Source organism: Mesoplodon mirus (assembly GCF_964341445.2).
Source record: "Mesoplodon mirus genome assembly, chromosome: 13".
In the NCBI taxonomy this organism is placed as follows: Eukaryota; Metazoa; Chordata; class Mammalia; order Artiodactyla; family Ziphiidae; genus Mesoplodon; species Mesoplodon mirus.
Genome location: NC_138989.1, coordinates 23,367,101 through 23,381,532, shown reverse-complemented (window position 1 = coordinate 23,381,532; position 14,432 = coordinate 23,367,101). Strand labels below are relative to the sequence as shown.

The following is a 14,432-nucleotide window of genomic DNA, read 5'->3' as shown; positions in this document are numbered from 1 at the left end:
GATAAAACATTTCAGGGACTAACTACTCCGAAAATACTAACTAGGCTGACCCTCAAAAGCTGTTTTTCTGTTATCAAATCATGAATCCATCCTTTAAGAAGTATTTTCCACACTAAACAATAGCATAAACTCGTCACATACCTGATAACTTTGCAGTCTTTGCAAGTCAAATGAAGCTGAAATATATCTCGGCATTCAACACTTTCTATAAGCTGTAATGGAACCTGCAATTAAAAAAGATGAAGTTCCCTTAGTCAAAAAGGTATTGACCCTGCAGTTCTTCAGTGTGTCCAACAAGAGTGATTAGAAAGCTCTGCAGGAAAAAGAAGCACAGAACTGCATATTCACCTAAATCAATAGCACTCAAGTGATTTCCTGGGTGATTTAGGGTTTCCCTTTCTCAACCTCTAATCAGCGCCCTCAAGTCATGTCATAGCACAAAGCTAACAAAGAGGAGGCACCACATCTGGAAGAACAGGGAAATACGCCATCTTTCTGGCAACAAACTTTCAAACTCATCTCTCAAAGTACTACTTTACAAGGTTAGAGCTAGCTGTGATTTGTGATGACACAGAAGCTAAAGGGAACCAGAACCGTTATCCTGTCTTGTTGACAGAAAAGAGCTGCAGATCAAGAGGCTAGTGGGATTACAGTTGTCACTTGCCCCAAATGACAAGGTGGGCTTGTGGCTTTGTGTCAGCAAAGGAGAATCTTGAAAAAGACTGGAGGTCTGAACTGCCTGCAGGTTGCACAAAAAGAGACAAGAGAGTAGACAGAGCTGTGGGTCAGGCTCTCTGCTCAGTAGACTAGGTATCGAGGAGAAGGGAGCAGGTCTCACAGTGGCCTAATTAGCTAGGTCTAATTTGCTTCAAAAGACAAGCCGAGGGGACTTCCCTGGTGGCACAGTGGTTAAGAATCTGCCTACCAATGCAGGGGACACGGGTTCGAGCCCTGGTCCAGGAAGATCCCACATGCCACAGAGCAACTAAGCCCATGCACCACAACTACTGAGCCTGCACTCTAGAGCCCATAAGCCACAACTACTGAACCAGCGTGCTACAAGTACTGAAGCCCGTGCGCCTAGAGCCCATGCTCTGCAACAAGAGAAGTCACCGCAATGAGAAGCCCACGCACTGCAACAAAGAGTAGCCCCCGCTCTCCACGACTTGAGAAAAGAAAGCCCACGTTCAGCGATGAAGACCCAACGCAGCCAAAAAAAAGAAAAAGACAAGCTGAGGAGCCCTGTTTGCCAAGTGGGGCTCAAGGTATGAGTAAGCTGGGATGGTTCTTTCCCTGCCAATCTGGTCAGCAGACTACTGAACACAGGATAAGTATGACAGTGGAGAGGGATCAAAGAAGGCAGGCAGACAGGAGGGAAAGCATCTGAACAGGGTGACAAATCCTTAAGCGGTTGTTAGAATCCTCCCTCTGTCCCTCATCTTATCCTGATTCAACCCCTGGCTTCAAAAAGCAATTTCCAAAACTTCTAAAGAGAGCCTGGTAAAAGTAATAGTAGATACTCTCACTCATTGGAAAAGGGTCTTTTCACACTGTATCAAGCCCAACCAAAATGTGGCTCTGGGAGTTGCAAGGAGCATTCCAACAATTCATGTTTTGCATGAGAAGGAGGCAGTCTCTTCCAACAGACAGAAACAAGAGAGTCCTGCCTGCACGGGGTGGCCCTCCTGTTAGCTGAACCAGTTTCAGAAACAGGCTTCTGGCAAACGCTGCCCCACCATGCAGTTGCCAGAGTCAGCTGAGAACTCTCAGAACAAGGATGTGGAGATCAAAAAGAAGCCCAATGCCGGACATCTTAGACAAACAAATAAACAAACAAACTGGGGCAGGGATTAAAAAGGGGAAGAAAGCAAAATAATATTACTCAGGTAATGGCTGGGAGTTCTACCTCAGGACTAGAGCCTTCTTCTTTTTTTTTTTTTTTTGCAGTACGTGGGCCTCTCACTGCTGTGGCCTCTCCCGTTGCGGAGCACAGGCTCCGGACGCGCAGGCTCAGCAGCCATGGCTCACGGGCCCAGCCGCTCCGCGGCATGTGGGATCCTCCCGGACCGGGGCACGAACCTGTGTCCCCTGCATCGGCAGGCGGACTCTCAACCACTGCGCCACCAGGGAAGCCCGAGCCTTCTTGATTAATCAACAAAATTCCCTTACACTTGTAATAGGACCAGAAGTAAGAGAAAGACTAAGAATTCTTGCCTGTGTTCTGAGGAAAAAAAGGAGCTTTGGCCCTCTGTTTTTGTTTAACTCCTTAACCCCAAGGTGCTGTGAGAAACTGGAGTTGATGCTGCTAAAAATTCTTTCAAGACCTGTACGTCTAAGAAGGAAAAAATAAAAAACCAACAATGTATCAGTGAGGATAAATTGTGAAGAAGTAATAGGAGATTAAGAGATCAGAAGAGAACACTGATTTGTTCTCAGGCCAGTCCTCTGGATATCCTATAACAGACTCATGTTGGGTTTCTTTGTTTTTAAACCTACAACCCCCTTCTCCCCCCACCCCACAAACAAAACAAACAAACAAACAAACAAACAAAAAAGAGCTGCCAGAGTGGCAATTAAGAGGCCTGAGTTCTTATCTCAATTTTCTAAAATTTTACCAGCCAAAATTTTGCATGCTTCCTGACTTCCTTGGACAACCTTCCAACCTTCCTACATGACACAAGCCTTTGCTTTCTCAACCTCGGATGGTCACAACTTAGGAAGTCCCAGGGACAGGGAATGGGAAGAGTCTGGGGTAGAGTGAGAGTGAGCTTTTCAAATCCACGTGCTCTCTCAGCAGTCACCCGCATCCCAGATCCCCTTCTATCACCTTTCCTTAGAGCTAGAAAACTTGAAAACCAACTAACGCTATTAGCAGCTGCTGGAGGGAGTGGACCAGTCTGTGCTATTTTGCTACAAAGAACAGGTAAGTTTTACATCCCTACTATTGGACTAGAGCCCAAGAGCCTATGTCCAGACTTCCAAAATACAAATATGCAACACCTCAGAGCATGCAAAACATATGCTACCTAAATGCTTTCAATATACAAACTTTCATGTATTTTAACACTGAAAATTTAAGGAATAAGGATAAAAATGTTGGTTGCTAGTATACAGATACTAGCAAGTCACCAGAAACAACCATGTGTACTCAAGTCACAGACACAGAAAACAGATTTTAATGATCATGCAGATTGTCACATGCAAGGAAGTTTAATATGCAGCAAGAATAAGGACCTAAAAGGGAAATATCTGATTTTATATCAAATGAGTATCTCCCTTTTTTCTTCCCCTTTCACCTCAGTGTTACTCTTCAATGCACCCCTGCCCCCAGACTGCCTCCTCTTCTAAAAAGCCAGAGATAGGCTTCTTTTCCTCTTCATACATCCAACCAAAACATAAGGTTCTCTACATTTTTAAAGGCAAGTCCACTGATTTAGGTTTCTCAACTTTCATCATATATTAGGAGGATCTCTTACCATTTCCGTAACTAGACATACCCAATATTCAACCTTATAACAAAGAATTACAGACACAAGAGCCAGACCATTTTATAGCCCAGGAAGGTTAAGCCACTACACTAAAGCTAGTGGCAAGTCAGGACCAGAATCCATGGCTGTCCTCTAGCTCAGGGTCCTTCCATTACATATGGTACTCCCTTCTTTCTTCCTCTAAGATGCCCTTCCCTTTTGTGTGAGCTCTACTTTAGTTTTTCTTTCACAATTAAGTAGTAGCCTCTTCACCAGGGATCTTCAAGAGGAAAACAGAATGTAAACCAAGATTCCTTAGAGGCAATTCGAAGAAATCTAAAGTCACATTCAAATCCTCTCTTACCCACTGATTCAGTGTTTTGTAGCAACTCATTTTCTTTTTGCTCTTTTCTCCTCTGCCTTCTACCTGCCAGGCAATTCTATCTCCCATCACAGTGCTTTACCTCTTATAAAACCCACCAAACTCATGCTCAAAATACATCAAACACACTCAGTGCTGTTAATCAATTCCTCAAAAGGTCAAAAGTTATATCATGTATACCAAAACTCGTAAGAGCATCAATCCAAAAAAGCAGAAGAGCGGCAGTTTAAAAATTTAATAGACATGCACAAGTATAAAAGACCCACAGTACTGTCTCATTCTACAGGGAATTTTATATCATCATATCCTACTATATTTACCATAATTCATTCTGGGTGGGTGGGGGGGTGTGTGTGAATTATTTTTTAAGCACCAGAATTTAAAAGTGGGATAATGTATACCTTTTAAAAACAAATGCCCTTTTTATAGCATGAATGGGAAGTACTAATCTTGCATACACATGTGAAGTAAAACTGGCAATAGCAGAGTAAAAAAATAATGTAATGAGTCTTAACCTAAAATCTGTAACACATTGGAATATCTGGGCTCTAACTCTATGACTTAAAAACCAGTCAGAGGAAGAAGACTGTCACAGGTTAAAGACCCAAACTCTTTATTGCTCACCTGTGGTATTTACAAGATACTCTTCCAGCACTGGTTTCAGAAGCTCTTCTGATTTATGAATGCTAAGGCCAAAGTGCATTGTTAACAATAACCTCCTATTGATGCTTGGGGAATGAAGATTTTTGATGTACAATAGTTAGGCAATGGAAAGAATCTAGGAAAATGCTAAGGGAAGTGTTTCCAAGTATACTTCCAGCTTGTTCCTAAGAAGCATTAACACAGCAGTCTGGAAATGGAGTTTTAATGTCCTTTTAAATACTCACATTGACTTTACAAATTATTTCTGGTTGAAATTCAGTTTACATTTTTTGAAGGTCACAATTCCACCCGCTTATGTTTAAACTGTGTGGCTTTATCCCCACCCCACAAATTGTCCTCATATAGGAAACCACTAGAACTTTGTCTAATATGAGGGAAGGGACTCATGCAGAGATGACACACTTTGCTGATTTGCAAGGTGAGCATCTGACACTCAAAACCAGTTTGTTCCAAGCACAGGTGCAACAACCGCCTAGAATTCTCATGCTACTTACTGGGATTGCAGAAGCAGCAGATTGAGAGGCGGTCTATTGAATTACACAACAAGAATTGTTTAAAAATTTCATGAACTCCACTTGAACACTTACTTGTTTATAAATTAGTTAAGCAAATACCTGTACATATATAAAAATATAGTTTGGGAAAAGCACAGAATAGGAGCAATTCATACCTTAAATGCTACAACTGAACTGTACTAGAGGTTCTTTACCCTAGAAACTGCAAACTTGATATCCAGTGAATGTGTGTGCATTAAAGTAATGATGGGGCTTCCCTGGTGGCGCAGTGGTTGAGGGTCCGCCTGCCGATGCAGGGGAGGCAGGTTCGTGCCCCGATCCCGGAGGATCCCACATGCCACAGAGCGACTGGGCCTGCGAGCCATGGCCGCGGAGCCTGTGCTCTGCAACGGGAGAGGCCACAGCAGTGAGAGGCCCGTGTACAGCAAAAAAAAATAAAAATAAATAAATAAATAAAGTAATGATGTATCTCAGCGCTGCTGTGAAATTAACAGAGAATATATGATTATCAGGTAGCTACTGAAAGCTTGTCAGTAAGTCATTCTCTAAAGTGCTAAATGTGTTGATTCAAAAGCATACAAAATGATGTGTGTTGATTTAAAAGCATACAAAATGATGCAAACTGGAGCATGCCACAATATATACTGGCACATCTGGGTGATGGTTGATTTATGTTTGATTTAGATATAATGACCTTTAAAGGGGGGGGTCTCTTAATCTCACAGATTTTACTGAAATACTCATCTGCTGAGGGAGGACCTAGTGTAGGAGGAGCCATTGTTTCCGGGAGTAACCACAGGTTTTAGGAACCTTAGCACTAACTGCGATGTGATTAACGTACTTGTATGAAGAAGTCCTAGTCGCTCTCAACCTGAAATGCTTAAAGTCACTGCAACGCCAAAATACTTTTGCACAACAATTCTTCTGTGCAAAACCATTATCTTGGGCTTTTTAAAATGTGACATGCAGGCTCTATGCCTTAGAGGGTTATAATGCTAAATGGAAAGCACTTTTAGGTGAAGAAATGAGTCAAAAGTAAGAACGGGGTAAGTTTTCTTAAGCACAATGGGGGACCAACAATTCCAGTAGATAAGCTACTCATACAGCTACTGTTAAGAGACAAGATGACACAGGCATATTTACACAGAAGTATGTTTTAAAATGAACTTTAAACCTAAAGGAGGTTTAAAAATGGTCTAATATCAATTTCAAACCCCTATTAACTCCAATTCACTTTAGTTTTTACTGAATACCATGGCACCAGTAAACACGCTGGATCCTGAAGATACAAAGATGAATAAACAAAAAATTACAGCATATCTGGTAAATGTTGTAAAGGTATGTTCAAGATACAGAAAAAGCCAGAAGAGAGGGTAATAAACTGTCAGGGACGGAACTGGGATTTCTGAGAAAGGCTTCACAGAAGAATTTATCACCTGAACTGGGTTTTGACAGATGAAGAGAAGTTCCCTGGGTAGGAGAAGAGAGAACTCAGAGGTGTAAATTATGTCTGAGATTCCTAGGAGGGTGGTTTTACCAATACAAAGGGAAGAAGGGGGAAAAGAGGGATACAGAAAAGCTGTCAGGGACCAAGGATCATACAATGCTAAGTAATTTCATCTTAGAAGTAGTTAAGAAACACTGAAGGGCTTCAGGCTGGTGAATGACATGATCAAATCCATGCTTTCTCTCCAATAGACCATATTCCCAAATAGATCTAAAAATAGTCTCTGAAATACTTCGCCATAAACCAAAAAGCTGAGAGACAGAGGACTGTATGGAAAAATGCAATGATATGAAACTAAATTATCTCCACATGCAATTTAATTACGATTTTATCAATTCTAGACATTTAAACACAGTTTAAACACAAAATTAAATTGGGCAATTCTACTAATTATTACTGTCATTATTTCCACAGCAGCTGGTAGGAAACCTCTGGTTGCTGGAATGTTATAGGAGATTCAATCCTGTCCCCTCCGATCACAGCCACCCAATTCCAAATGGGCCCTTCTGAATACAGTACTATATGGTAAGAAAGCACAACATGCCTCTTTCCTTGATGAATCCAGTGTGTATTTTTAGCTGATAGGCAGAAAACTAACATAACAGATATGATCATAGCCCAAATCTAGAAACCAGAAGGAATTCAGGCCACAATGATTCCTGGATGTAAATGCTTAACTACAAAGAATAATAATAAATACTAAAATAATAAATGCCAACCACAAAGAAAATGTCAGCCATTTGAGTCTTGACAAGGGAAAAATATGATGAAGGAATTGGGTAACTTCTGGATGGCTGAGTAAACTTTTTCTAAGAATCCCAAAATGAACCCCAAAACACACAATCTGAATGGAAGTCCAGTCCTGAGCTTTTACAAGATGTCATAATACACTTCTTTGTGCCAGAACCAAAGTGCAAAAAGCCTCCTTCCAGTGAGGAAGGAAGAAGGCATTCATTTGGATGAAATACATGAACCTTCACATTTTTGTGGTAAAAGGCACGTTTATTGAAAACTATTAATGATGGCAAGTGTGCTGGAAGAACCAGTTCACTGAGAATACACTAATAACTGAAAAGGGTAAATGCACTCAAAAAGTGAAAGCCTTCCTTCTCTTCAGCAATGTATAGTCCATTATGCAAATACACATTGTACTTAACATCTATACTTACACCACTAAGGAGCCATTAGAATAACTTCATCCTATAACAGAAGTCTGCACTGAGCTCAAAGTACAACTCAACATTTGACATTAAGGTCAAGGAAATTCTCTCAACTGAGGCAGTCAGCAGCTACTAAAAATTGAGGAATAAAAGCCTACACAGCCTTTGCACCCTTACAAAGCTTAATGCTACAGCATTACCTACTGCAGTGTTAGGAGACAATGGACACCTTAGCTGACAACTACATGTATCATTTTAAATCAAGCACAAGAGTTGCTTGCTAACCTAGTGTCCCTGAGTGCTTAAATTAAGTGAGAGAAAAGCAGAGCACACAAGGTTTTCAAACCAAACCCCATATAACTCTCCTCTCTTTGAGAACATTAACAAGTTTTTTTATTGGAATACTTCCTTTCTCCATCTACTTTAGTGGGAGAACAGTTGAGAAACACTTACATTAACCAGAGACTCCTTGAACTTGATGTGAAGTCTGTAATTAGAAAGGGCAATGATGGCATCCTCAGCACGGCCCACATACTCTGTGCTTTCTCCATGAAGTTCAAGGAAAGGAACCTTCAAAATGGAAGAAGAAACCCTTCAGAGTTTTGAAGCAGTAAAGCAAAGTGTTCAAACACGGGTCGGGTGAATGGATGATAAACACTGTCACTCAAAAACAGTACATAAATGGGTAAGGGACCTAAAAAGGATGGGTTTATACCCACATGGTTCAAGATTCATAAAACCTACTTATTCATATTCTAGACTACAGAAGGAATGACACAGAGATGATCATCTCAGTGAATTCTCAGGAAAAAAAGTCTTTCTAACAGGAGAGATGTTTTCCAGCTTAAATTGCTATTATGTGTATGGCTCAGGAAAAAATATATTTTTCTAATACATATTTTCCTACATATAGTACATTACTTGAATCCATTAGCTCTGCTACATTGTTACTATGATGCTTAATACTTATTTCACAATCAAAAGTGGCCTGAAATTACCTGAAGATTCTCATCCTCCCGGATCAGCTGCTTCCTGGGAAAGATCTGATTGGCCTGGATGCACTCAAGGCTGTGCCGAGTCTCTTCATCCTGGAAAAACCCAAATGTTTAAATAATTTCAAAGCTCCTACTCATCCATATTGGGTTTTTCTGCCATGTCTAGGAGCATAATAACAGTGAGAGTCCAGTGACCAAGGTGGACTGGCAGAAAGCTCAATGAAAAAATACTCACCCCCAAAAGTGTTCCATCTAATACATTAGGCGCCTTTAGATGGAGAACACACCAATGCCAAAAAAAAAAGTCAAAGAAGTTAAGAACATTTCTATTAAGCACTAATAAGTTGTTAGTATATTACTTTTAAGAGAAACCAAGATACAGTGGCTTTTTTCTCTTAAGTTATAACCTTTAATTCTTATTTTTGAAAGATACATTCTGCATTATATAAAAATGAAATGATGTGACTCAAGTCTGAAATTTGCTTCAAAATAATTGGAGAGGGAAGGGAATGGGGCATAAATGAAACAGAACTGTCCATGAGGGATAATTCATGCAACTTTTAAGTGAGAGTTCACTATACCATTGTGTCTCCTTTGGTTATATGTGAACTTTCCATAACAGAAAGATTTTTTCTTTTTAATGTAAACTTAAGAAGTGAATTCTCAAGCTGAAAACATGTGTGAACCACTACCCCCAGCATAATCTGCTTTATATTACAAATTAGATTTATTTCTATTAAGGCAATTTCAAAGAAGCAATAAATTATAATCTAAATGGCACGTGAATTGAACTAATTATAATTTATATTAAAAAGTAGCCTTTTACATTATGAATTTTTATGGTATAGGAAGACCAGGGGGAAAAAGCAATCTGTTGGAAAGTCTGACTGTAAATTATGATGGAATCTGTTTACACAGCAAATTTTTTTTTTTTTTTTTAATTTATTTATTTATTTATTTTTGACTGCGTTGGGTCTTCATCGCTGCGCACAGGCCTTCTCTAGTTGCGGTGAGCAGGGGCTACTCTTCGTTGTGGTGTGCAGGCTTCTCATTGCAGTGGCCTCTCCTGTTGCAGAGCACGGGCTCTAGGCGCACGGGCTTCAGTAGTTGCGGCACGTGTGCTCAGCAGTTGTGGCTCACGGACTCTAGAGTGCAGGCTCAGCAGTCGTGGCGCATGGGCTTAGCCGCTCTGCGGCACGTGGGATCCTCCCGGACCAGGGCTCAAACCCGTGTCCCCTGCATTGGCAGGCGGACTCCCAAGCACTGCGCCACCAGGGAAGCCCCATACACAGCAAATTTTATATGAGCAAAACCATATCATGTTAAACTGACAGCACCAGTAAGAATTACAACCACTAGTGGACATTTCTACACATTCTACTTATCACACTTCTAACAATTTTTTAATCTCAAAGAAAGAAAAATCCTATCTATAAACAAACAATACTCAAGGTTTTTTGTTTGTTTTTGTCTGCGTTGCTGCATGAGGGCTTTCTCTCTAGTTGCGGAGAGTGGGGGCTACTCTTTGTTGCGGTGCGCAGGCTTCTCATTGTGGTGGCTTCTCCTGTTGTGGAGCACAGGCTCTAGGCGCATGGGCTTCAGTAGTCATTGCACCCGGGCTCAGTAGTTCTGGCTCACTGGCTCTAGAGCACAGGCTCAGCAGTTGTGACACACAGGCTTAACTGCTCCGCTGCATGTGGAATCTTCCCGGACCAGGGATCGAACCTGTATCCCCTGCACTGGCAGGCGGATTTTTAACCACTGCTCCACCAGGGAAGCCCCCAAGGGTGATTTTTTTAAAGAAATTTTACCGCGAAATATGTCTACATTTGGAAGATCTGCATTACTCATTATTTTCTCATTCCTCATCGTTTTCAAAATGACCTATTCCTTTTTTTTTTTTTTTTGCGGTACACGGGCCTCTCACTGTTATGGCCTCTCCCGCTGCAGAGCACAGGCTCCAGACACGCAGGTTCAGTGGCCATGGCTCACGGGCCTAGCCACTCCGCGGCATGTGGGATCTTCCTGGACTGGGGCACGAACCCGTGTCCCCTGCATCGGCAGGCAGACTCTCAACCACTGCGCCACCAGGGAAGCCCCTAAATGACCTATTCTTGATGTTACAAAATTATGCATGGAAAAAGATTAATTTAAAGTGCAAGACAGACCTATTTCAACATAATACAAAAAGTTCACTGATATGGCTTCAGATTCCACACTGCAACTAACCAAAGAACTGATACTTGTCGGGGCTTCCCTGGTGGAGCAGTGGTTAAGAATCCGCCTGCCAAGGCAGGGGACACGGGTTCAAGCCCTGGTCCGGGAAGATCCCACGTGCCGTGGAGCAACTAAGCCCATGGGCCACAACTACTGAGCCTGCACTCTAGAGCCGGCAAGCCACAGCTACTGAAGCCTGCACACCTAGAGCCGGTGCTCTGCAACAAGAGAAGCCACCGCGATAAGAAGCCCATGCACTGCAACGAAGAGTAGCCCCCGTTCGCCACAACTAGAGAAAGTCCGTGCGCAGCAACGAAGACCCAATGCAGCCATAAATAAATAAACAAACAAACAAACAAACCAAAAAAAAAGAAAAAGTCTGTCAAGTGTTACCCTGATAAGAGGCTTGAAAACAAATTTCTCCTAGGCTAGCTATAAGCAGTAGTTTGTTAGTAGGAGAATGTATTCCACATGGTCAATTTCCTGCTACTGCTGAGGAACACCAGGCATTGTGGAATCTGGTGGTAGTTAATCTCCACCAGCGCCATATGGGCTCACCTATAAAACCCTGAAAAGGGATCGATCAGTCACCACAGTTCCAGGCTAATTTCTGCTATTCACTAAACTATGCAGGTAAGAGACTTAAGTCTATACCTTAGAGATAAATATTTAAAGAACATGGCGAGTAGAGGCTGACCAGTGGAAATGCCTATAAACTGAATTTATATACAGCTTTCCAGGATAAAAAAAAAAACTATACTTAAGAGTGAAATATCTGTAGGAACATTTGACAAATGTAAAAGTTAAAGTGATTGTCAGTCTGTCAATTTATCATTCTTAAGACTGGTATTAAAGGCCATGAAAAATAAATTTCCCGGGCTTCCCTGGTGGCGCAGTAGTTGAGAGTCCGCCTGCCGACGCAGGGGACATGGGTTCGTGCCCCGGTCCGGGAAGATCCCACATGCCACGGAGCGGCTGGGCCCGTGAGCCATGGCCACTGAGCCATGGCTGCTGAGCCTGCGCGTCCGGAGCCTGTGCTCCAGAACGGGAGAGGCCACAACAGTGAGAGGCCCGCATACCGCAAAAATAAATAAATAAATAAATAAATTTCCTTTGATATAATGTTTGTGATCTGTTTCAAAATAATACAAAGAGATATGGGTGAGGGAGTCAGAAGAAACAAGTGTGGCCATGAACTGATGATTACTGCAGCTGGTTGATGCAATTATGAGGGTTCATAATATTCTCGATTTGCACAGGCTTGAGATTTTCCATAATGAAACATGAAAACATCTTCCTAATGCTTAACCTCCCCCAAAAAACTCAATCTCATTTAAGAACTTTTAAAAGTATGAGGATATTACTCAAATTAGTACAGAAATATACACTAAAAAAAGAAAGAAAAACCAGTACTTATGAATTCTCTATACAAAAAATAAGGATTAATGAGCTTCCCTGGTGGCGCAGTGGTTGAGGGTCCGCCTGCCGATGCAGGGGACACAAGTTCGTGCCCTGGTCCGGGAAGATCGCACATGCCGCAGAGCGGCTAGGCCCATGGGCCATGGCCGTTGAGCCTGCGCGTCCAGAGCCTGTGCTCCGCAACGGGAGAGGCCACAACAGTGAGAGGCCCGTATACCGCCAAAAAATAAATAAATAAATAAATAATAATAAGGATTAAGGACACAGAACCAAAATTCTAAAACAAAAGAAAATATTAATATTACTTAAATCAATGATTCAACAACTTGCAAAATGATATGCAGCTAGTAAAAAATCATTAGGAATCCAATGAGTCAAGAAGGGAAAAGTGTTTAATTCATTTAGTGAAATAAGCAAAATAATTATGTTTTAATTCCAACTATGTAAAATATACATATGGACATAAACTAGTTAGAAAGGAACACAACCATGGGTTTTGGTGGAAGAGTTGTAAATAAGTACTTGTAAAAACTTGTTATAATGCTACTTTATGACAGATTTTTAAAAAAAGACCCACAGTCATACTGCTCCCCAAATACTGCACACAGAAGTATCTCCAGAGCGCACCAGGAAGACTGTCTGCAGGGCACCAGAGACCCCAGTAGCACCAGAATGAGGACCACACCGTTGTAGCTATGTGGTACACAGTGAAGGACAACCCCCCAGTACAGAACAGAGCTGCTTTCATAAGCCCACCATTTGCTATTCATTAGCATTGGCATACATACCATAAAATATTAGGCAAACACTTTTTCAATTCATTAAAAACTCGTGAAAACCAATAAAATAAAATATAGTCTAAAGAAAAGCTCATCAGTGTTTGGGTACAGGATACATTAGAAAGTTGTTATGCCCACAAACTAAGAAAAAACTGGCAAAGATTTAAGATGAGAGCAGTTACCTTTGTCATTGTTTTAATATGACACTTCTATACAACTAGTTTTTCTGTTTTTAGTTTGTTTTTAATTTTGAAAAGCATTTTCCACCCATGTTCCTAATGAAGCTTGAAATTAACATGCCCTTTTCAATTCCTTCTTTGTGTACCAGCATGAGACAGAGTTTGGTTCTAGAAAACATCACCAAGATAGAAGCGGGACAATATTACAGAGGACCATTTCTTTTTTAAGCCTTGGAGCACGGTTTACGTGTTCTCAGGATTGACAGAAATGTGGTTGGCTCATTGCTCCATCATCTCTGCCTGAACTGGGTCCTAAATGGCCCACAAGTCACTGAAATACACTCATTTTAGTCAAAGACGTAGGTAGGGAGTGTACAGAGTTACTTCATCTTCTCTGGGATAAAAATAATGCCTTAAAGAGACAGGACAGGGAAGACAGGGAATTGCTTCTATCCAGAAAGGTAAGTTCATAAAGAATATGTGTATGACCATATAATTCTCCTACACACAAGAAAACACACACATGCGCGCGCTCACACACACACACACACACAGAGAAAAAGCTTTTCATGATACCTTCCTTCCTAGAAAAGGAATAAGAACCCTGTAGTCCAAGAAACATGGGTTTTAGTCTTGACTCCATTTACTATCTGACTGAAAAGGGACAATATCTGACTCACAGGATTAAAGTTAATAGAAGCAAAACTGCTCTAAGACACTAGAATATTCTAAAATTATTACTACTAAGTAAACAATAAAAGAAAATAGACAAGAGAGTTCTGGGAAAGAAAAAGTGAAATGATTTCTCACAATAACAAAAATGGGTAACTGAACTTATTAGTATTCACTTAATTGTCAGGACAGAGTTCAAGTTCAATTTTCTTAACTTACCATGACAGGAGGCCCAGATTAGGAGGAGAGATCCCCGTCCTTTCTTCAGTATCTTGGCAAGCCTTTTCTTTCCTTTATGCCTGGATCTTGAAAAAGAAAAAAAAAAAAAAGGACAAAATTGGCAATTCCCACACACACACCCCGCCCCGTTTGGCCATACCCTAATTAAAAAAACTGCACACACAAGGACCTAAAGACCTGACCAGTCAGCCAAGGAAAAGATGAATATCACCCAGCCAATCCCCACTAGTCAAATCC

The 14,432-nt window shown here is 41.2% G+C and overlaps 1 protein-coding gene across 10 annotated transcripts in view; it reads right to left on the bottom strand.

Moving 5' to 3' along the window:
- The window catches only part of MTMR3 (myotubularin related protein 3), a 134,770-nt gene that overhangs the window by 35,218 nt on the left and 85,120 nt on the right, over positions 1-14,432 (bottom strand). For all 10 annotated transcript variants that reach the window (XM_082640634.1, XM_082640632.1, XM_082640630.1 and 7 more), the window contains 4 exons: positions 14,175-14,260; positions 8,693-8,782; positions 8,148-8,264; positions 142-224 (listed from right to left, as the gene is read on the bottom strand). In XM_082640634.1, coding sequence (XP_082496760.1) covers positions 142-224; positions 8,148-8,264; positions 8,693-8,782; positions 14,175-14,177 — 293 coding nt within the window. In that variant the 5' untranslated portion in view covers positions 14,178-14,260. The remainder of the gene's footprint in view (positions 1-141; positions 225-8,147; positions 8,265-8,692; positions 8,783-14,174; positions 14,261-14,432) is intronic.